Source organism: Haliaeetus leucocephalus, unplaced genomic scaffold (assembly GCF_000737465.1).
Source record: "Haliaeetus leucocephalus isolate CR32 unplaced genomic scaffold, Haliaeetus_leucocephalus-4.0 Scaffold450, whole genome shotgun sequence".
NCBI lineage: Eukaryota > Metazoa > Chordata > Aves > Accipitriformes > Accipitridae > Haliaeetus > Haliaeetus leucocephalus.
In genome coordinates, this window is record NW_010972886.1 from 10,529,374 (window position 1) to 10,551,378 (window position 22,005).

Consider the following 22,005-nt stretch of genomic DNA (forward strand, 5'->3'; position numbering starts at 1 on the left):
GACTCTTGTATTGTCAAAGGGCACCTAATCAAAGAGTAGTTGCATCTATCAAGCAGTAAGTTGCAGGAGCAACTCATTCCACAGTGGGAGCCAACATTTGATCATGAATCATACACTGAACTCCAACAATTTATTGCAAAGATCTTTGCTGACTTTAAAGGTCCTCAAAAGCAGTCCACAAAAAGTTAGGTAAAGTTAATCCCTCCAACCGTTGTCAAGGTCAACAATGAATGGTCTTGAAAATATCTTGGAAGTTACCAGACAATCAAGTTGTATGCATAGGTTTTCAGATAAGGAAGCAGCTGCTATATATGGACACATAGCTCATAACAGTATGGCTCCGCAAAAGAAGACCACATGTGCGTTTCTCCCTATCATTTTTGCTCGTTGCAAGAGAATTCTGATTTTTCATTCTATTCTGCTGAAACTGCTGCACTTTGTGGCTTGTTGAAACTTTTGCTTGCAGCAATTCCCACTTCTGTAAGTTTAAATGTAATTCAGTACAAAATCACAGAGGCCTTACACATGGGGAATCTGATAGTATCACTTAAAGTGGTGTGTGAAGAATAATGGCCATTGCCAGGGATCAGTTTTACTCGGCTCGTGGGCCAGACATATCATGTTGTAGTAAATTGTGTGTAGCTGAAGACATTGATTGCAATTAGTTTCCCAAGTACATGAGAGCTCAGATCTATAACGAGTTTTTTTTTCCCCTTATTATTTCTGCCTGAGTGATCATCTTTCTCTGACACAGCTCAGGCTGTGACTTTATTCCAGACCGCTATGGCAAAAAGTGGTAAACATGAGGGAGAACTAAAAAAGCATCATATTATGGATTACGTGTGCATAGGCCAAGTAACTGTTTTACCATGTGAAAGTGAAACATGGTGAGAGTAGAACGTTTATGAAGAAGAAATTTTAAATGTAGGCATTGCCTTTCTTTTTATCCATCTGATAAAGGGGTTGCCTTTGCTAAGTCTTTCTGGGAGCTTAGTTTTGTTGCTGCCCACGTTAATGGCCCTGACCAGCCTCACCTGGGGCCTCTACCCACACCTATGCCCACGGGCCCTATTTCAGCTCAGCCCTGGGCCTTCAGTCTCTTCCTGAGTTATGCTTAGGAGTGCTGGTTTCCAGCTCTGCCACAGACATATCCAGCCATAGATGCTGTTGATCTTGACCTGTAGGCTGACTACCTGGCTTGACCTCAGCCCATCCCTATGGAGATTCCAGATGCTGTGGGCTGCCCCCTCACTGAGGGTGGTTGGATGGCCCCTGGCTAGAGAAACCCATGCCCTTCCAGTCTCCATGGGGGTTTTCTATGGGTCCCAGCCCCCAGGCTGCTGCATGGTTACCTGAAATTAATTGCTTGATATTCTATAGGGAGCAAAATACCTGCAGGAAGAAGGAGGCAGTGTGGTTTTGCCAGGAGCACAGAGCAAATGGGCTGATGTTTACAAGATTCAAAGCTAAATAGATGATCATAGGCTTAGGACAAGGTCCCATTTCTCCTAAGCCACAGCAGTAATTTACTTCCAGATAAATTTGTGTCCATTCCGCCATTCTCTACACCTACATTTGAGGGGTGGGGGTTGGAATCTTTAATGTCTTTGTAAAATGCAAAACTGCTTTTTTGGGTTTTTTTTCAGTCCTTCAAATCGACCTTTTGTTCCCCTGGCACTTGAGGCTTCCCAGCCTGTTGTCTGGAGTTAGCAAGGTACATTAAGCTAATTCACTTCACTTGGAGCAGGAACATTGCAGCACTCCCCTGTGCCCTGGTGAACCCCTTAGTGCTTTTGAAGGGAGTGGTGAGCTCCTACAAGTGAGCTGCAGCCAGTATGCTCAGCTATTCTCATCTTTCTGTCTCTTCCCAGAACTAGTAAAGTCTTCTCACACTGCAGCTTCATCCTCCAAGACCTCTCTCTTGTGCTTAGGCCTTCCCTGCTGCAGCTACATTGCCTGCATGTATCTCTGATGGGGAACTAGTGTAGGGGAGAGGTGAGTATGTCACAGGTGAGGTTGGATGCATCCAATGAAAAGTCAGAGCTAATATGCACATAAGCCATGGCCTATGCTTTGCGCTGGTCCAATTTGTGTAGAAAACATTCTGGAGAAATCCATTTGGTCTCTCGACTGCATCCACTCAATATGATCTCTCTATGAGTAATAATATGTCAACTGTATAAGCTTTTCAGTATTACCATTTATGCAAGCCTTCCCACTTAGAGTTAATGCACTAATCCTGCTGCATAGCTCCACAATAATTAAATATATGAAATGTGCCTTGAGGTCCAAACAGGACAGTTAATTTATGACAGCCAACCCACAGTATTCAGATTCCAAGGTGACGTGGACAATACCTGTAATAGTCTTTTCATGCTTGCTCCTCTTTGGTTCCTTTCTTAACACAGTGGCAAATTTGGAAATGTTCTGGTTTGGGATTTCTTTTCGAGAAGTGAATGCAAAGCCACAATCTCTCATTCACTAAAAATAGCCATATGTGTTATTCGTATGGAGTGAATTGTGCTGAGACTTGCACCTGCCAGCTCTCAGTTTAATACTGTAATTCTTTTGAGACCTTTGCCTCTGTGCAAAAGTGAGAAAGGGTTTTACTGAACTATAAGCTGGACCCAGTCTCTATCACCTTTGCAAACCACTTGTGTATATTATTTTTCCCATGTAGACAATCATTTTGAACATATAGCATTTGATTTAATTTCCCCTGGAAATGCAGCTGGATTTGCTGGAGATGCATATTTATGGAGAACTCACGTGCTCTGCTACAGATGGAGTGGGCTTATGGCGTTTACAATGCAGCAAGCATGTTTGAAGAACAGCTCTGCAAGGGCTAGTAGAGAGAGCAGTGAAGCTGATGTAACAAGCTGAGAAACCACCTGTATTCCTTGCAGCTGACGTATTTAATTGCAAAGATATGGTTCCAATTTTCAGTATAAATGCCCATCAGTCTCTCAGCTAGATCTCTCGCTCAGATAAATGTGGTTGATTGCTTTTTTTTATTTTATTTTTAATGATTGCAGGAGTGGACCTTGAAGTAGCAGAAAAAAACCAGAATCCTCTGAGGAAATACAGCAGCAAGATCTCCTGTACAAGAACAGATCACTCGCCAGTAAACTGAGCCAAGATGCTCAGCTCTGTTGCAGATTGTGCTATTGTGACAAATGTTGCTAATCCAGCATCATGCACCATTACCTACTTCGGACAGAAATGGGGAGAACAGGGTAAGTTATAGCAGGTTTTCACAATGCAGGTTACTTTCTCTTTCTGCCAGACAAGGCTCTTTCCTCCCCTCTGTGGAGAGCTGGAAGAAATACAGCTCTTCCTCTCTCATGCCTGGTGCTGCTCTTTAGGAATGGCTGCACAAAGAAGATGTGCTTCAGCAGTCCAGGCTGTCCCTCACACTTGCCATGGCCACTGTATGATTAAGGACCATTTTGCTTCACATGAATGATTTAGCTGATCAGGCCATTTCTGCCTGGGGGAAGCTGAAGTGCTGATTCCCCTGTGGTGATCTGTCATAAATGAAACCAAGCCTTAGTGTTAAAAGAAAAGGATTGTTCTGGACACATAAGGTAGAAGGGCAGAAGGAGTAGCTGAGCTTTGAAGATGAAATAGAAACAGTATAGAGAAGTGTTATAGAAATAGTTGCTTCCAGCTAATACTGGATGGAGGTAATTTTATGCTTTGACACTGAGTTGCTTAAGTAGCTAATGTTAAATTGTGGAGTCGTTGGCTTGGTGCCACTGTGTCTAAAATCACATTTCACACCTCCAAGGGCTTTTCATGCAGGTAAATGAGAAACTGAGCTTTTGTGAAATTGTGGAGTCAGCATCCTTTTCTGTTCACATTAAACCACTTTTTAGTATAAGGTCATACAGATATTCTATTGAAGAGGATCTGTCCTTGGACATTTTATATCATCAATTTATCGTGCAGGGCCCTGTTATCCTGACTCAGCACAAACGCTGAACTAGTAGGGACAGGCGAGCAGGAAAACCTGCTCAGAGGCTGCCTGCAGGGAGGAAAATGCTGGCAGATTTCTTTGTCTTTGTTCCCCATAACCCTTCCAGCTGTGGAAAGGGTTTCCTTTCCTCAGGTCTGAGGGACAGCAAGGTAGACACAGAAGGAAGAGCTAACTGTGAGCCACTTCTTGTTCTCTAATGCTTACCCCCAGCTCTGTAGCGTTATGGCCTCAAACCAGCTAATAAAGGGATAGTTTGGCTACCAGCCATACAGTGAAAGGTATTTAATCTGAGTTGTGGTTGTCTATGACCTGTATTTTTGCGTTAATCCAATCACAGGAAAAAAAAAAAGTGTGCCTTTTCCCAAAGATGGAACCACTGGAGTGAAAGGGAAGAGAAGGAAATAATTCACCTTCTTAAAGCAAAAGGAATTACTGACCAAGAAAGACATTATACAGTAAGAATCTCCTGAGTCCATCGAGCATCATTTTAAGGCTTATGGGAAATGAAAGGAGCCTTCACAGAAATATAACTCAGAAACTCAGATCATCTCAACTCTGGAATGCATCTTCAATTCATTCCAGGCCTTGGGACTGGTAGGCAGATTCTTTATTGTGCATGTGACACAAAGCTTTTTGCTCACTTTTTAGTGATAAAATACTACTTTTAGCTCTATTCCCAAAGAGCATGAAGCTTTTATTAGCTATGTGTGAGTTTCTGTCCCTCTAATAATTTTAGAATCTGTTGGCTGATGTCAAGTACACTTGACAGCCAGAGAATTGGAAAGCGTATATTGAATCTTCGATTTGCAAACTGCCTAATGGATGATTGGCTTGGTCAGAAACTAGGGCCTTTAATAGCAATTAGATCCTCACAGCAGCATGATTTACATGAGCAAAGGAACAATGTACTGAGACTGTAGGATCTACAAGAAACAAGACCTGAACAACCTAATGATGCATAAATTCATCATCACAAAAAGGTATGCTTTGGGCAGAATGTGCTGCAAAGTGTATAGCCTGAGACTGCTGACACAAACAGGTGCTCTGCCTGAAGATGAGACTGGAGGGGTCATTTAAGCAGCAGTTAGTTGAGAAAGATCTGGAAAGGAAAATCTCAGTTCAGACAGTGAAGAGAAACATTCAGCAGTTGGGATAGTGAAGCACTAATACAGATAAGCAAGGAAGGAGTGGAGTCTCATCTGTGGGAGAACCACTAAATAGCCATCAGTGAGGAATGGCTAGAGAAAGTCTTTGAGGGCTCTTCTAATCTTCTGATCCTCTGTCACAGACCTTGTCAGACTTCTGTGTACTTCTGACTAAAGGCTGAGACAGAGAGAGTCAAATGGAGAGCAGGAATGTCTGCAGAAAAAGTCCCTGTTTGGGGATCTTTACAAGCGGCAGAGGTGCCAGATGGAGTAATCCTGGGCTCAACCCTTATCTCAGTGGGCTCAGCTGTAAAAGTGACTTGAGTCTTGTGCATGGGAGAATGCTCTTGGCAATGCAGCAGCCTCCTTATTGCCTCCCATATACCACCACCCTTCCTTCTGTATGGGGAAGAGGGATTGTGGCTCTGGTATATACCAACTTTTGGAAAATTACAGTTTTGCCTTATCTTTTACCAAATATAGCCAAATGAGCTCTGCAGCAAGTAAAAGATGCTCGTAGAAAGTGGCATTCTGCAGTGCTTTATGTAAAGTGCTGGTCTAATCCATTTATGCCTATTTGACAGGTAACCTTTTTGGGAGGCTTCAGCACCAAACCCCAAAAGCTGATCAAGTCCGATAAACAAATTTCTTGTATCAGCAGAGGGCGCATCGTCATTAACCAAGTGAGGGCCCTCCAGCTCTCTGCCAGACCCCACCCGCTCACCCACTGGGCATCAGACTTCAAAGATGGGATGAAGTGACAGAACCGGTGAGTTGGAAACCTGTCTGTGAGATCCTTTTGGCACGCACCAAGCAGCAACACAGCATGCCACCCTGTTTGTTGTTTTGCTAGAGTTCATGTATTTGCAAAATGGGCCTGATTTCCTGGGATTGGGCATTAAAATGCTTTTTTTAATCTCCCAGGTCACTGTCATCAAGGCTGGCCATATTTGGTACAGTTGAGCATTTTGTCAGGCTGTTGCCTGTTCTGTCAGAGGCAAATTATAAATACACATGTGCTTCTGCGTTTCCCTATCTCTCACTCTGTAAGAGGAAATGGGCTTGTTTTCATGTGATTAGCAGGCAGAGGAACTTGTGAAAGTGACACAGCTGTACTGTAAAAACACCAGCCCACGGACTTTGCTGCCAGAGGAACTTAACTGCCAGCGCTGATAGACCTGAGAGCAGGATTGCCTCAGACATGGAGCGAGAACCAATGCGCATAAGGGAGGGCTACTTGGTTAAGAAGGTAAGTGGGCAGTTTTGGACGGAGTGGAGGAGGAAGCTAACTCTGAAGAGGTTGGGGAGGTGTAGGGAAACATACTTTGGTTTCAGTTATTAAAACAAGGATCATTTTTTCCAAAAAGAAAGGGCAAATGAACAGAATTCCTTGAGCAGTAAAACAATGTGGTGTTAGTGATTATAGAGGTACTTGTTAGCAGTTATATCTTGTCAGAATACTACAAAAGACATTTTGCACATATCTCAGATGTACCTTTGGATCAAAAGATTTGTATTTTTATGAAGAAACCTAATGCCCTTAGTGGAAGCTTGGCAAAATAGGTAACAGCTTGAAATGGCCACAGCCTACTCGATTGCACTTAATCTCCGAGTTAAACATCAAGGAAGCATAGTGAGATTAAAGAGGTCTGATCACCTTGTTCTAGAGACAATGCCTGGGGCCACAGGCACTTCCCTTCTTTGGGAAGGCAGTTGCTGCTCCACAGCAACCTCTGCTCTGGAGCCTTTTGTGGTAAAGCCCATGGGATAAAGCCTTGACTTCCATTTAAATCTATAGTGACATCAGTCTGGCTTAAAGCAGCCTAACTAAACAGTGTCAGTCCTAGAGCAAGAGAAGAGCTCTCTCCTGTGGTATCTCTGCTCATCAAAATGAGAATTTCACTCACTAGAACAGCTGGCTGGAGGGATCTCTAATCTGGGACCAGTGTTATGAAGAGGCCACTCCTCAGTCTTACTTCCACTGACACTGAAAGGAAGTAAGTTCATAAAGTAATTGCAAAGCTGCAGTGATGCTGTCACGAGGAAGGAGAGCGCCAAATTCGTGCTGTGTAGATTGCAGATATCTAGTTCCAATGGCCTGATATATAGAGAAGTGGCTCATGATCTATATTCCTCCATGACAGGGGAATGGCTGGAAACTTAGACGGTGGGACAATCCCAAACTGTGCCCAGCTGGGTATGCTGGGGAAAAGATGCATACAGATGTGCCAGTGTCAGTGCCTCACATTCCTATAGGTGCTGGGTCCCCCAAAAGTCTCTCTGTGCAGGTACTACTAAAGTTGCTGCTCAGTGCTGCTGCAATGGTAACAGGGAAATGGAAATTGTGCCCGTTTCCTAGAACAGCCTCATAGATGGCTCTGTCCTTACAGAAGTGAGCTTATGCTGGTGGTGAGGAGCAGCAGTATGCTAGAGGAAGGGCTGGAGGGAAAAAGAGCAGAAGATGCAGATCAGACGGGTACCGGCTGTTTGATACATCAGTGAGGCTGCTGTGCATTCTACAACCAGAGCTTCCAGCAAGAACAAGCATGCTTCTGATTAACCTTACCTGCTAATTATGTACTCTCCTCCTCTCCTTTGTGCCTGTAAAGTGAAACCAAGGATTTGACCTCCCAAAGGAGTCATCCATGCAGCCACAGCGATCTTTGCAGAGAGTGAAGGCCATTTGTCACTGACTTTCTCCTCTTGATATTTACATTAGGCTGGGGGACAGTGTTTTGCTCGGGGATCAGTGCTTTAACTGGGACAATGTGACCTCCAGTAAATGTGGGTTCAGACTTCAGTGTTGATTTAGGTCAGCTTAAACCTCTGTATATTTTGGGGACCTTGTGTCATCTTCTGAGCATAAGAAACAGCTAATTTTTTAATCTTGTAGTGCTGTAGATCTTCTAAAAAGAAGTTGTTCTACCAAAGGGAAGTTGTTTGTGTTTTTAAAGTGGCTAATGATTTCAGGAGCAATTCATTGAACACTGCTCTGTATCTGCAGTCTTTGGAGTGGGTGTGACAATTTGATTTTTAGTCCAGGAAGATAAAATCCAGCATCCTACTCGCTTGTCTTTCATGAGATGTTTTAGATGAGAACAATGTGACCATGTTTGGGTTTGCTGGTGGTGTGGATCTGAGACTGCCAATCTAACACTGCCCTGTGGTGGCTTCCATTGGCAGAGCATGACAGAGTCTGGTCTTCAGGAATTGATGGACTTGTCTGATTATGAGCAGAAGTACTATAACCTGTGTTAAACCCACAAACAAAAGGAAATTGCAACAGTTCTTGTCTTGGCTCATCATCTGAATTGATTTCTTAGCAGAAAAGCAACCAGTGTGTCAATTTGGCCTCTCAAAAAATGGTAAATTCTTATGGCTTATTAAAAAAACCAACCCAGAATCAAAAGAAAACAGCAGTCAACCCATATGTGGTACCCAGATGAGACTTTTTTTAGTTCCCTGTTTAGCTAGAGAACCCCCAGGGCAGTGACTTTCCTTCAGAAGGTAGCATTCATTTGTAGGGCACCTTCTGCTTCCAGTGAGGGCTGCAGAGGCTGGAAGCAGGTCCTGCTCTTAATAAGATCTCAGCTGACGGTTTTCCCTCCCCACCCTGTAATTGAACATAAGGTCTGATTCAGAGTGCAAAAGGCCTTTGTTGGAAGGTAGGGCAGCAAAAAAGGATGTGACAGACAAAGGTTTCATTTGGAGAATAAGAAAAAAAGACTCGGCATGTTTCTGTCCCATTTGCTTCTGCAGAAATACAAAATGCAAGTATAACTAACTCTGCCCAGCTCTTAGGTTTAACAAATCAAAACAAGCCATCTGCACAGCACAAAGGTGTCTGCTTTGCTTCCGTCTGCATCTTTAGCACTGCTCAGCCACCATGGTTTGAGGAGGACAGGGATGCTGTGGATGGAGTTGTAGGATGGGAAGGATAAATTTAGGTCTCTCTTTGTAACAGAAAGAGCAAGGGAAGTTAATATTTTTGAAGAATGGCCTCTGATTTGAGGACCACAAATGTTGGTTGCACTTTGGTAACTCTTCAGAGGAGTTGTTGGTATTCAGCATATCTAAATGTTCACTTGGCTGAGCAGTAAAGTCACTTGGGTATCTGGGATTGTGACCACTTCTGAAGCTGGTTGCAGGCAGGACGAGAGAGGCCTTCTAACTAGAGTGCAACAGTCTTAGTAATTCTAGTGGTTAATTGTGCTGAACACGGAGAGACAGCTTGTTCCTCTCTAAGCCCCTGAGAGTTTTGCTGTGTGTTTCACTGTATGTAGGATCTGGCCCTATCTTTTTCTCTGTATGTCTTACATCTAACAGCCGTGTTTCAGGAATAGGAAGTAAAAGCTTTAAAAGATGAAATGAAGCACCTCAGTTCCTCAACACAGCAGTTGGAGATCTGCAGCCTCAAGCCCTTAAACTGTTCATTACTCTTACAGTTTGTTCTTATATGTCTAGAAATCGTCTGAGATGTGTGCTTTCTTATCAGAGAGCCAAGCCTCAGTGACTGACTGTATTGTAGCATCAAGTCCTAAATACAGCACAGGATGCCCAACTTAATGAGGCAGTCCTAATGTGCCAGTTCACATCCAGAAATTTTGAGCTTTATTCATAATATTGCCACTATGTCATCTTGAAGACACTGGTTGGGACTAACTGATACTGAAGAGAAACACCTGCTGGGGCAGGCAATGCGATTTTGGAAAAACTTATGGCTGGGGTGACTACAAGGGGAAATTAATGGTGGTCAGAAGAATAACAACAATGGTTTTTAACTGCATAGTAAGATGGGTGTGGTTGTGGTATGTTCCCGTTGAGACACTAACTATAGCTATTTTAGTGTCAGTCAGACACTCCCTGGAAGGTCATATCTTCAGTGGGTATCATGTGAAGAGTGATTTATTGAACATAATATACACGGTGATTTACTGATGCAGGGCAGCATGTTTAATACCTGGAAGCCGATGTGGGTTGTGCTTTTAGAAGATGGAATTGAATTCTACAAGCGGAAGGCTGACAACAGCCCCAAAGGGATGGTCCCACTAAAAGGAAGCTCTATTAACAGCCCATGCCATGATTTTGGCAAAAGAATGGTAAGTACTTTTTAAATAACAATTATTGACAGTATACTTATACTCCTGGAGGCACTGAAGGGGCACAAGGGTGGTGGTTACAAATTCCTTGCACTTATCCTAGTGGCAACTCTTGCTTGCCTTAGAAAGTCACAAGCAGGCTTGGACTTGTGTCATGTTCGAAAGGTGTGACTGCTCAGGAAAAATTCAGGGTACTTCAAGAGGACCAATTCAGAAAGTGATTTTTTTCTTTTTTCCCTTTTTTTTTTTTTTTTTTTTTAAGTCTCAGTCTGTCAGAGAGCAGAGCCAAATTATATTGTTGTGAGGACACTTAGCAGCTGAATGGTGCAACTCCTGTATTAAATATAAATCTAGCTGCCACAGAATAAAGATGTGGGAAGCTATTTCATGAGCAGTGGAAGCATTTATTTACTGCCAAAGAGCAACAACTGGCTTGCTCAGACAGGAAGGAGATAAATGCTGTGACACAAATGCCCACATAAAGCTGTAATTCCAAACCTTTTTATTACCATTTGGTAAGTACCCGACCCCACACACTTCACATTCATGCAATCTGTATTAATTGCACACTGCATTGTTTCTTGTAGGGCTTTTGCAAGTGACTGAGAGTCACGCCTACACTCAGAGAGAGCGAACAAAAAGCAAAACTGATTTAGAGACAGTAGTTCAAATGTTGCCTACACTTTTGGGATCTCTAAGGTCGAGGGTAGGAAGTGCACAGACTGAGGTCCCAATTCCCGGTGAAATGCACAAATCACTATATTCACAAATTCAGAGTCTTATTTGACAGAAAATAAGATACAGGAAGATAAATGTACAAGCATACTTATTTTGTTATAAGGTTCCTGAAAAATAGTTGTTGGTAAAACAGCATTTCTAGTATGAGCAAAGAATCATATCTTTAGTCAGTCATTTGTTATTTCAGCAACTCAGTTTCATCGAATAGGCATTATACCCCCCAGGAATTCCTCTGACAAAGGGTTCTCCCAGAATCTGGAAGATTATCCAATTACAGTTTAAAGAAATTTACTGCAAGGATGCCTGACTAAAGAGAGAAGTCTCTGAGAGCATTAGAACAGAAAGAAAGTGTGAGAGACTGCATGAGACAGTAAGCTTCACTTTCTCATATAAATAAAGTGGGGAGAATTATATCTGTCCTTAGGTTTTGTGGCAAGTGGAGTCAGGGTCCCTGGTGTCAGGTTTGGACCTGCTGGCTTTCCTTTTTCCCTCCTTTCTTCTTTTCTTTCTTCTACTTCTTTCTTTTATTTTTCTTTTTTTTTTCCTTCTTTGTGTAGACCCCATATTTATATATAAAAAAAGTTGATTCTTACAGAGTCTTTTTAGACTTACATCTATTAAGAAAAAGGGGGTCTTAACTTAAAAGCTCTCTTTGAGGCAGTACAATAAAAGGATGGGGCAGAGAATAAAGATTGCTGTTAACCCTGTGCTGAGTTAAAGACATTGTAGATGACTGCTTCTCCTGGGAACAAAAAATTTTAGAAGACCATTACCTTGGAAATCCCACCCAGAGCAGGATCATCAAAAGCTACCTGCTTCCTAGCTCTCTCCCAAGTACTGGGAGTTGTCCATAGAAGGAGACTGTATTATCACACTTGGAAGGAGAATTGCACAATCATGCATTCCCACCTGTCATGGTTTAACCCCAGCCAGTAACTAGGCACCACACAGCTGCTCACTCACTTACCCCCTACCCAGTGGGATGGGGGAGAGAATCGGGGAAAAAAAGCAAAACTCATGGGCTGAGATAAAGACAGTTTAATAGGACAGAAAGGAAGAAAATAATAATGATAATAAAGAATTGGACTATACAATGGTGCACAATGCAATTGCTCACCATTTGCCGACTGATGCCCAGTTAGTTCCTGAGCAGTGATCCACCCCACCCCCCGGCCCCAGCCAACTCCCCACAGTTTATATACTGGGCACAATGTCACCTGGTATGGAATACCCCTTTGGCCAGTTTGGGTCAGCTGTCCTGGCTGTGTTCCCTCCCAACTTCTTGTGTCCCTCCAGCCTTCTTGCTGGCTGGGAATGAGAAGCTGAAAAGTCTTTGACTTAGTCTAAACACTACTTAGCAACAACTGAAAACAACAGTGTGTTATCAACATTCTTCTTATACTGAATCCAAGACATAACACTATACCAACTACTAGAAAGAAAATTATTCCAGCTGAAACCAGGACACCACCCCATGCCCATCATAGATTTTTTGATCCCTGAGCTGGCAAGGGTGATTGTCCAACTGATTCAAAAGGGTTTGAGATTGACTGCTGGTCAAGCCCGTTTACTCTTCTTTATTGCTAACAGCTCCTGCCTGAGCCACCCTTGGGCATAGCTGGGCAAACCTTACTGTTTAACCCCTGCAGCTTTGGATCTGACCTTCTGCTTCAGCCAGCATGGCTGTGTGTCAGTGCATTGCCTGGGTGCCCGCTGGGAGCTCTTTGTTACAGCACTTGGCTTTACATCTTTTGCAAACCATAAATAATAAAGGTGAAGTGTAATTACATCTAGGAACTAGAGCATGGCGCAGGAACATTAAATAACCAAATAAAGGAACAGAAATAAGTATATCTGCACACATTTCGTTCTATTTCTGCTGATTTGAAACCATGTTCCTATATTATCTAATTAACAAGCCTCAGCACAGCACTCCTTACTCTATATATGAGGTATAATGCATGGGGAGAAGGGTACTATGTTCAAGAGTATCACAGATCCTACGTTATAATGGTAGAAATTAAGTTTTTCCCACAAAGCATTCCTTTTCAAACAGTTTTGTGGATTTTTTTGTTTGGTTTTTTTTTGACTCCCACAGAGGCACTGACATCAGTATTGGTCTATAGTAGTTGTTTGGGAATGTCAGGAACAGTAACACATTTAACAATAATGAAAAAATAATTCACCAGCATATGTGCATTCTACAAAATAGGCAGAGAGGTCTGAAGTATCTGCTGTCTGCAGTATCTGATGTCTGCTGAAGGCAGACATCCAGAGAGAGATCCTTACCTGCCCTAAGAGTTGCTTGAGAATGTACCAGTTTGCAGAAGATGCTTTACATCTGTATGAAAGGGTGATGAAGTCTTTGAGGATTGTTCCTTTGACTGCAATGAATTTTACATTATGCTTCATTTCACATTATGAGTTTACATAATGAGTTTTACATTATGGTTCATTTTAGTTGCTGGGGCCTTTTCTGAGGGAAAATACAGATAAAAGGAAGGATGTCAGACCTGGGGGTTGAGGCACCCAAAACACCTTTTCATAAGTAAAATCTGATGCAGAGTTTGCTGAAGTCAATGGAAGCGATCCGAACAACTTCAGCAGGTGTTGGAGCAGATCCTCCTTATTGAGTTGGTGAGATCAAGCCCATAGACCAACAGCCCTGGAGACTTATTTTCTCTTAAAATTTGCACTGTTCAGTCAAAACTGCAACATGCTTATTCATATGAGCAATGCCATCACTGGGATTGTTCTTAGAAGCAGTTACTGCCCAATATGATTAAACATAAATTTCTACATGTATTCCTTGAAAATGTAGTGTGTTGATTTTTATATCTTACATTTTACAGCTTTGCTATACTGCTGAATCCAATGCCTCTGCATTCCATCCTGCCTTCTCATTGGTTACATGCCAAAACATACAGTTCTTCCTCTTATGGGAATTATTCTGATTCTTAGTGGTTTGCATACATTTACTTCATATGGCTAGAAATGAAAGTATATTTTTAGCACAGGAGTTCTGTAGGGTGAAAATTAGGTCAGTTTTAAGTCCAGTCTCACTCATTTGAGCCCAGTTTGGAGCAGGAACTATTGAGCCATGAGCAGATTTTTACATTCATCTGGTTAGATTTCAGCTTTTTGAATTGGCTTGTGTATCTGCATCAGGTGTAGCTTGAAACCTCAGAGCTCATCGCCAACACACTTTGTTTACTAAATCAATTGTAAAAAGCAGGTGCTGAGGGGAAAGTAAGCAATCTTGGATTTGTTAAACAGAGATATAGCCTGTTCAGAAGAGGCTGCAACTGCATATTTTGAGATTATATTTCAAAATGCATTTACCACTGTTCGCTGTTCTTGATCTGAAGTTTGATCATTCTTAATGTGATGTTAATTTTGCTATACTTGTGCTTTCTCTGTTTTGCCCATGGCTTTCCTGTGGATAGTATTATCATGTAAGGTTGCTCATAGTCAGATTCATTTGTCCTAACTTGAACTATCTAAAATGTTGTTGTTTAGTTCAGTCTAATGGTTTAATTTTCTCAAAAGCACAAACAGATACGCATCATCAGAGGGAGACTTAGTCACTTCTAGGATTGGAGACTCAACCTCTTCACCAATTTCAGAGGAAGCCTGGATGTCTAGCTTAGTAGCCTAGCTTTCTGAAAGCTAAAGTTAAGAGAAAGCTTTCCCAGTCTCCTCTGTGTACTGGAAATAAAAACTCTTCTTTAGGATTTCACTGTACGATGCTTCTCAGCTCTTTGACTTCAAGAATGCTGATTTTTCCTTTGGTAAAAGCTTGCTTTAATGCTTTGATATTTCATTCTGTTAATCTGGTGTGTTAGCGTGACTCTTGGATATTAGGATTTGGAGAGATCTGTCTGTTTGCTTTTCATATGCACTGTACATTGATTTTCAGGATGTAGCTCTTTACTGTATGATAGAAAAGGTGGCTGTTGCTGGAAATATGAACAGTGTCAGATAAGAAATGGTTACTTTTCTGTCTGAAATGGATTTTTGAGGACCCAATGCTTTGTAAGTTTGAAATCTGTCTTCCATGAAAGTCAGCAGGACTTCTGCACAATTTTAGGGTGTCAGAATTTTTCTCATTGGCAACAATCTGGAAGATGTGTATTAGGGATGTTCAGAAATGTGCCATTTACAAATGCAGGCTTCAGTAGACTCATTCAGTGTTTTGATTTCATTGCTGTAGATACACCACTCTCTGCTCTTTGACAATAGTTTCTACTTTACTTGCCCTCATAAAGCCATGCTGTTTGCTTGCTGATTAGCCTGTCATTTTTAGATGCCTGCTGAGTCAGAACCTGTTGTATTTATTCTAATACAACTACGGAACAAATTACAGTTCCACTTACAGGGAACTATATTTTAGAGGAAGTGGAAACCCTCTTGACTGAGTAATTAGATCCAGGTTTTTCCACCCAAAAGATCACTGGATGAAAACGAGATCAAACAATGTGAACTTTGTGGGTTTTTTTCCAGGTAGGTGTTATTTTTTCTGCTTAGAACTACCTTTAAAAGACCTTTTCTCATTTTGGGGAAATACAGTCTTTCCATTGTTGCTGATGTGTTTACATAGGAGATGATCATAAGGTGTAGCCAAGGTATGGATGTATCATCTCCCTACCAAGCTAGGTTTGCTAGGCTGCAAATGTGTTCAGCTACTATCCAATGTGACTGTGACCTTTTCTCCCCTTGTGAATCAGTAGCTGAGCAACATGATGTGGGGTTGTTTGTTTTTTTCCTCCTTCAGGCTGACCACATCTCTATAAACATTAAGATGAATTTACACCCACTGTAAGCCTGCAGGGGCTGGGCACTTCAGCCTTTCAGCTGTGTTGAACTTCCCAGCAAAAGTTAAAATCAGCAGCTGTATCAGTGCCACTCACCGTGGCTGTACTGACAATGTTAGGATTGCTCAGAGGGAAATAACAAAAGGAGTCAGTTATCTGCACTGCCTGTTCATGTACTTCTTCAGAGTTTTTTAACTGTGGCTCTAAGGCACTTTCTGTAGTCCCTTAGGCACAGGTAGGCTGTATGTCGTGGTGGTACTAGGTTAATCATGCCCAACTGGCTATTCCAAAGTAACTTTTAATAAAACATTTATCACTCCAGTTTGTCTTCAAGCTCACTGCAGCCAAGCAGCAGGACCACTTTTTTCAAGCTGCCTACCTGGAGGAGAGAGATGCCTGGGTACGGGATATCAAGAAAGCAATTCATTGCATAGATGGAGGCCAAAGGTTTGCCAGAAAATCCACAAGAAGGTCTATCAGACTGCCTGAAACAATCAACCTGAGGTTTGTTCTCATAGCTCTGCTCCCTCATTTACTTCCATCCACAGGGAGTGTTCGAGATATGTAAGCTCAGTCTGGAAGAACTATTGAGCATGTGTCCTGGGTTCAGCTGGGATAGAGTTAATTTTTACAGGAACCTGGGAGGTGGGGGGCATAGCCGGGGCAGCTGACCTGAACTGGCCAAGGAGCTATTCCATACCATGTGACATCATGCTCAGTATATAAATGGGGAGCGGCCGGGGGCTGGTCTCTACTTTCGGTGGGGGAAGTGGCGGAGCGTCGGGTCCCGGGTGGTGAGCAGTTGCACTGTGCATCACTCTTTTTGTATACTCTTTCATTAGTACCGTTGTTGTTGTTGCAATTTCTTTGTGTTGTTCCAGTAAACTGCCTTTATCTCAACCCTCGAGGTTCCAGGTTTGGGGTTTTTTTTCTCTCCTCCGTCTTCCCCCCCTATCCCACCGGAGGGGGGCGGGAGGAGTGAGCGAGCGGCCGCGTGGTCCTTTGTTACCGGCTGGGCTAAAACCACGACAGCGTGTTTGCCCATGCTACCTCTCTGGTTTTCCTCAGAGTCCCTTCTGCATGTCGTAACAGTTTCAGAGCATATAATGTGGCAGAAATGAGCTAGCAATCAGAACTGGGAAAATCATTTTTAATACATCATCTTTTACCAAAACTTGCTTATTTATCAAAGGATTTTGCTGATAAGGAGGTTTCTGAGCACACTGCAGTGCAAAAGGAGAGCCCAGCCAAAGTGTGATTCTTCCAGGAGAGGCATTTTTATACAATATATAATTTATTGCAGAAATATTTTAAACCTTTTGTTTGCTTTTCAGAGAAACACTGATGTTAGCCTAGTTTTTGGATAGTGAGGGGAGAGTGGTGCCTGTCAGAGAACTTGGAACTAGCAAAGGGGGAACAAGAGATAAAGGGCACACACAGGAAGCCATCTGTTTGTCAGTACTTAAAAAATCAGGGACAACTTATTTTTTGCTTCTGAGCAGTAAATACGAAGATACAAATGAGCCTGCAGTGCTCCTTAGAGGACAGTAAAACTGCATAGGGCCAAGATCCAACTAAATCTGACTTCACAGGTTTCAGCAGAGGATCACCCTGACTAACAGGCCAAAGGACTTAGCCTGTGACATTTAATATTCGTCCTTGTCATTCCAGAGCTCCAAGGAATTAGAGTTCTGAGCAAGTGAAAAGTGGGTGGGAGGAAGGAAGTCAGACTGGGGTCACTGAGGTTACTTGGGGCCTCTGAGAGCATACAGGCTAGGAGATGTCACAGTTATAGATTTTCTGCTCAGCCAAGGACCTTTGGGGGAATGTAGCAAAGCAGTGAGCTCCCCTATCAGCGCAGAGGCTGTGGGGCCCTGTGAGGGTGCCTCAGCAGTGGGTGTTCCTCTCTTCACACTACAGTCACCACAAGTTGTTCCATTCTCAAAATATGGGGGTGTGGTGAGCCATTTGTGCACTCCCCACTCTGCTCCTGCAGCTGTGACAGTGATGTAGTGAGGCCTCTAGGTTTTGCAACGTAAATTTTTCAGGAGATTAAACTAAGCCATGCTATAGTTCTGCAGAGGTCAATATGCCAGCAAAACATGAAGACCCTGTGAATGACAATGATATTGTATGAACTAGCTAAAGCTTTTTATTTGCTAACAGTTTCTGTGGTTCTTTTTATGCACAGTGCTTTGTACCTCTCAATGAAAGATCCTGAAAAGGGAATAAAGGAGTTGAAACTGGAAAAAGATAAAAAAGTGTTCAATCACTGCTTTACAGGTAAGGAGTTCTTGTCCTTCTTTTCCATACGATAAAGGGAGCACAGGGCCAAGAGGCTAAAGATAGATAAAATAGCTCTAAGCTCTGTAGAGCACAGAGAAGTTTGAGAAGAAAACCTGGCAGATGTTTTCCTGACCAACGCAGGAGGTTCTCAAAAGATGAAGGTTGAAAAAGTGTTCAGTTATGGCCATGATAAGCAAGAGAGGAGGAAGAAATTTAACCAGTGCCAGAAAGATGGAAGTAGATCTTTGTAGAAAGTTGCATGAAACACTTAACTCCAGTAGAATTATTCCTTTCTGAATTTTTCATCAACAAACTGTGTCACATTGTAATTCCTGTCCTGCTCCAAGTCAAATCTGGGGTGCTAGAGTTGGAAGTCACCCTGTTTTGACAGCACTGTGACAGTAACATAGCAGCCTGGAAGACTGCTTTCTCCAGGCTTGGCTGTCCTTCATACTTCCCCAGTCCCTGTCCCTTCCCAGTTCAGTCCTCCATCCCCTCCCAGCTCTCTTCTCCCTCAGGTACAGTGTTCAGGAGTTGTACTGGCCCCTGCCATCAGTCAGATCGGCTGTGCCTCACTGGATGACCCAGGCACCTTTCCAGATTAGCTCTCTGTGTTGTCACTAAGAACATCTTTCAGGAGATTGCTGAATAGATGGAGTAGGCTTGTTGCCTGTGGATTTTTAAGCTTCTTCGTGTCTGTCTTCATTTGTGGCTCATACTGTTTGTTCCTTTGTAACAAGGCACCTGTGTGATTGACTGGCTGGTGTCCAGCAACTCCATCCGAAATCGCAAAGAAGGTCTCATGCTTGCCTCCTCGCTCTTGAGTGAAGGCTACCTACAGCCTGCAGGGGATACATCCAAGGCTGCTGCCGAGGGCCTGTCAGACACCCCCTTCTTAGATCTCAGCGATGCTTACTATTACTTTGTGAGTGTTGTATTCTGTTTCTTTTTTTATTGTTTCAGACTTACTGATGCTCTGCTTTTCTCAGGCTTCTTGTCAGGCTTCTTAAGTCCTGGAGGAAAGATTGTACAGAAATGGAGAGATCCGTGTTAATTGTCATTCTCTACATGATGCTCAGAATGAACTGGCTTACTTTAATATTTGTAGGCAGGACATTTTTTTCTGGCACTCTTCTAAGTGTGAACTGAGTGCTGAGATCAAGGTGGGTTCTTTTTAAGTTAGACTTTGTTCCTGGTAATTTTAGCAGTGACCAGAATTTAGCCATCAGTTTTCCTGATGATTCAGTGGAAGGGAAGAGAGTAATTCATTATCATGGGGTTTCTCAGAGTGGCACAAGCTACAAACCCATTTTTGGGCAAAGCCATCAAATCTGACTCAGCACGTGTGTGCACACAGCTTGCCTGTGAGCGAAGAAGCAAAAGTTTTTAATATCCCCCAGTAACACCTGTCCTGGGTAGCTCACCCAATCTTTTCAATTTATTGCTTCATATTCTGTAGATTGATTTGAAGAACTTGCAATATCACGATCACAGTCAAATACTGTTTTAAAAAAAAGTTTGGCTTATGAACTTACACTAATAAAAAAGTATGCCTTCTATTAAGTAAAAATGCTTGAATATTATAATTCTGTTTATATTTACCACATAGAATCACTTGACTTCAGCAAAGTAACTCTCCCATTACTTCATTTGTTTTCCTAGAATGTGTCTGTGGTAGGGAGACTACCTGTGCAGCAATGGAAGTAGAGATACTGCTGGTGAAGGCAGCCTTGTGGCCATCTCAGCTCCTGGCTACCTGGGACACTTCTAGCAGCCCATGTGCACTCTGCTCACTTTCAGCTTGTCTCTAGTTTGATTCAATACCAATGTGGTGTGAGGAGATCACAGCAGGTCAATATCTAACTTGCTGTCATAGAAGTAGGCACCACAGATGTTTACTCAAAGCCATACGAATGGTTACCTACATTTACATCATTTGAATAATGTAAGGTTTCAGTAAGTAGCATCACAATTTGTCTGGTGTGGAATGGATGTGATGCATGGATCCTGAGATAGCCTGTGCTCAGTGCACACATCACAACATCACAGTTCTAGAAAATTGCAAATTTCAAAAACTAGGGGCAGTTCTTGTGGTTGGAGAAGACAGCCTACATGGAGTATTTCTTCTTCCCAAATTCTAGATGGTTGTGATGGATGGCGGAAGAGGAAGGGTGTGTTGTAGCAGGGATGGCCAGCCTGGAGTGTATTGGCTGTGCTGGCATTGCTTCATATGAACTGCTGCCTGTGCATTGAAAAATGTGTGACATTATGGGATTGAGGCAGCCTGTCCATCATGGAGGAAATGTGACACCAAGGATCATGGAGAACGGAGGCACTGACATATACACAGGTGCTCCAGCTCTCTTCAGATGCCCTGAGACCCATTGGTGTATTCCTGCCTCACACTGAAATGCTTCCATGATGACTTGGAGAGCTCTTCAACTTCACTGGGAGATTTTTCCAGTAAAAGAGTTGATTTTTTGGGTGGAAAAAAACAGAGTGGAGGGAAGCCAGATTTGTACATGTACATAAACATGCAGCAGCTGTGTAACTTCTGAATTTTCTCTTGTGGTCATGCAGCCAGACAGTGGGTTTTTCTGCGAGGGAAATTCTAGTGATGATGATGTGGTCCTGAAAGAAGAATTCAGAGGCATAGTAGTCAAACAAGGATGTTTGCTGAAACAGGTCAGTATTGCACATGTTCCATCCTGTCACTGGGATGATGTTGCATGGATACAAGATTACTCTTTTACACCTAAAAGCTTTAGAGAAGAGAGAAACTAGTCTGTGCCATCTCCACACTTGACAGGTTTCTTCTCTGTTCCTCTTGCCTTTGCAGAAAGAACGTTTGCTGTAGCATGGCAGCAGAGCTTTTGCCGAACGTTGCAAGGTTTATTGCTCTTATTATGAAATAAGACAGTTTATAGTTTTAATTAGGAAAGAGTGCTAAAGCAGGAGATGCAACAAGTCATTGGTACAATGCAGAACTGAACTGGTAAAAAGGCTGCCAATCCAGTGTCCCTTTGGACACACAACTGGATTCAGCTGCCACTTTTCACAGGCTTTTTTAGCATACCTAAGCAAAGCAGTCCTTTCAGTCACTAACGCTTGATCCTGTCCCATCCGTAAGACGGAAGATAACTGTATACCTTCCTTTCCAGCAAAACTTTAAGCAATACAGTGAACTTCATGGTAAAATCCTTACTTTCTGAGGCCACTACAGACAGGTAGTAGTGAACTGAAGGCAACACCAGGATTCTTCAATGAATAGAATAGTTCAGTTTGAAGGGACCTACAACAATCATTTAGTCTAACTGCCTTACCACTTCAGAGCTGACCAAAGGTTAAAGCATATTATTAAGGGCATTGTCCAAATGCCTCTTAAACACTGACAGACATGGGGCATTGACCACCTCTCTAGGAAGCCTGTTCCAGTGTTTGATCACTCTCTTTGTAAAGAAATGCTTCCTAATATCAAGTCTGAACTTCCACTGTTAAAATATACCTTGAGAGCCTAAGAACTTTTTGGTGGTGCTCACTTGTCTCTTGCTTAATCAGATTACTCAAAAGCAATGGAAGAAATTGGATATGGGTGTTGCTGCTAACTTTTACCCTGTCACATTCACCTCTGCCTAGTTAGTAAGAGCTTTCTTGCAGACGGTGTAGTTAATTAAGAAACTATTGTTTTGAAATGCCAAGAGGAAGTGATTCATGACAGTCTTCCACCAGTGTTAGTCTGGATTTGGTCACCCTCAGTGAGTTGTGGATCACTGCTTGGAAGTGTCACTGCTTCTGCTGAGAATGCCTGTTTCCAAGACTGAAATGATGGGTGGGGAAAATCTAGATGTGCTAAAAGCAATGAGGCATTGTTGTGGTTTAACCCCAGCCAGCAACTAACCACGCAGCCGCTCACTCACTTCCCCCCAACCAGTGGGATGGGGGAG

At 42.6% G+C, this 22,005-nt stretch overlaps 1 protein-coding gene across 1 annotated transcript in view; it reads left to right on the top strand.

The window, feature by feature from the left end:
* The first annotated feature begins 5,815 nt into the window (after positions 1–5,815).
* PLEK (pleckstrin) overlaps positions 5,816–22,005 on the top strand; it is a 23,128-nt gene continuing 6,938 nt past the window's right edge. The window contains exons 1-7 of the mRNA XM_010574779.1: positions 5,816–5,893; positions 6,205–6,373; positions 10,068–10,223; positions 16,098–16,279; positions 17,967–18,058; positions 18,802–18,986; positions 20,642–20,746. Of these exons, the coding sequence (XP_010573081.1) occupies positions 6,326–6,373; positions 10,068–10,223; positions 16,098–16,279; positions 17,967–18,058; positions 18,802–18,986; positions 20,642–20,746 (768 nt within the window). The 5' untranslated portion in view covers positions 5,816–5,893; positions 6,205–6,325. The remainder of the gene's footprint in view (positions 5,894–6,204; positions 6,374–10,067; positions 10,224–16,097; positions 16,280–17,966; positions 18,059–18,801; positions 18,987–20,641; positions 20,747–22,005) is intronic.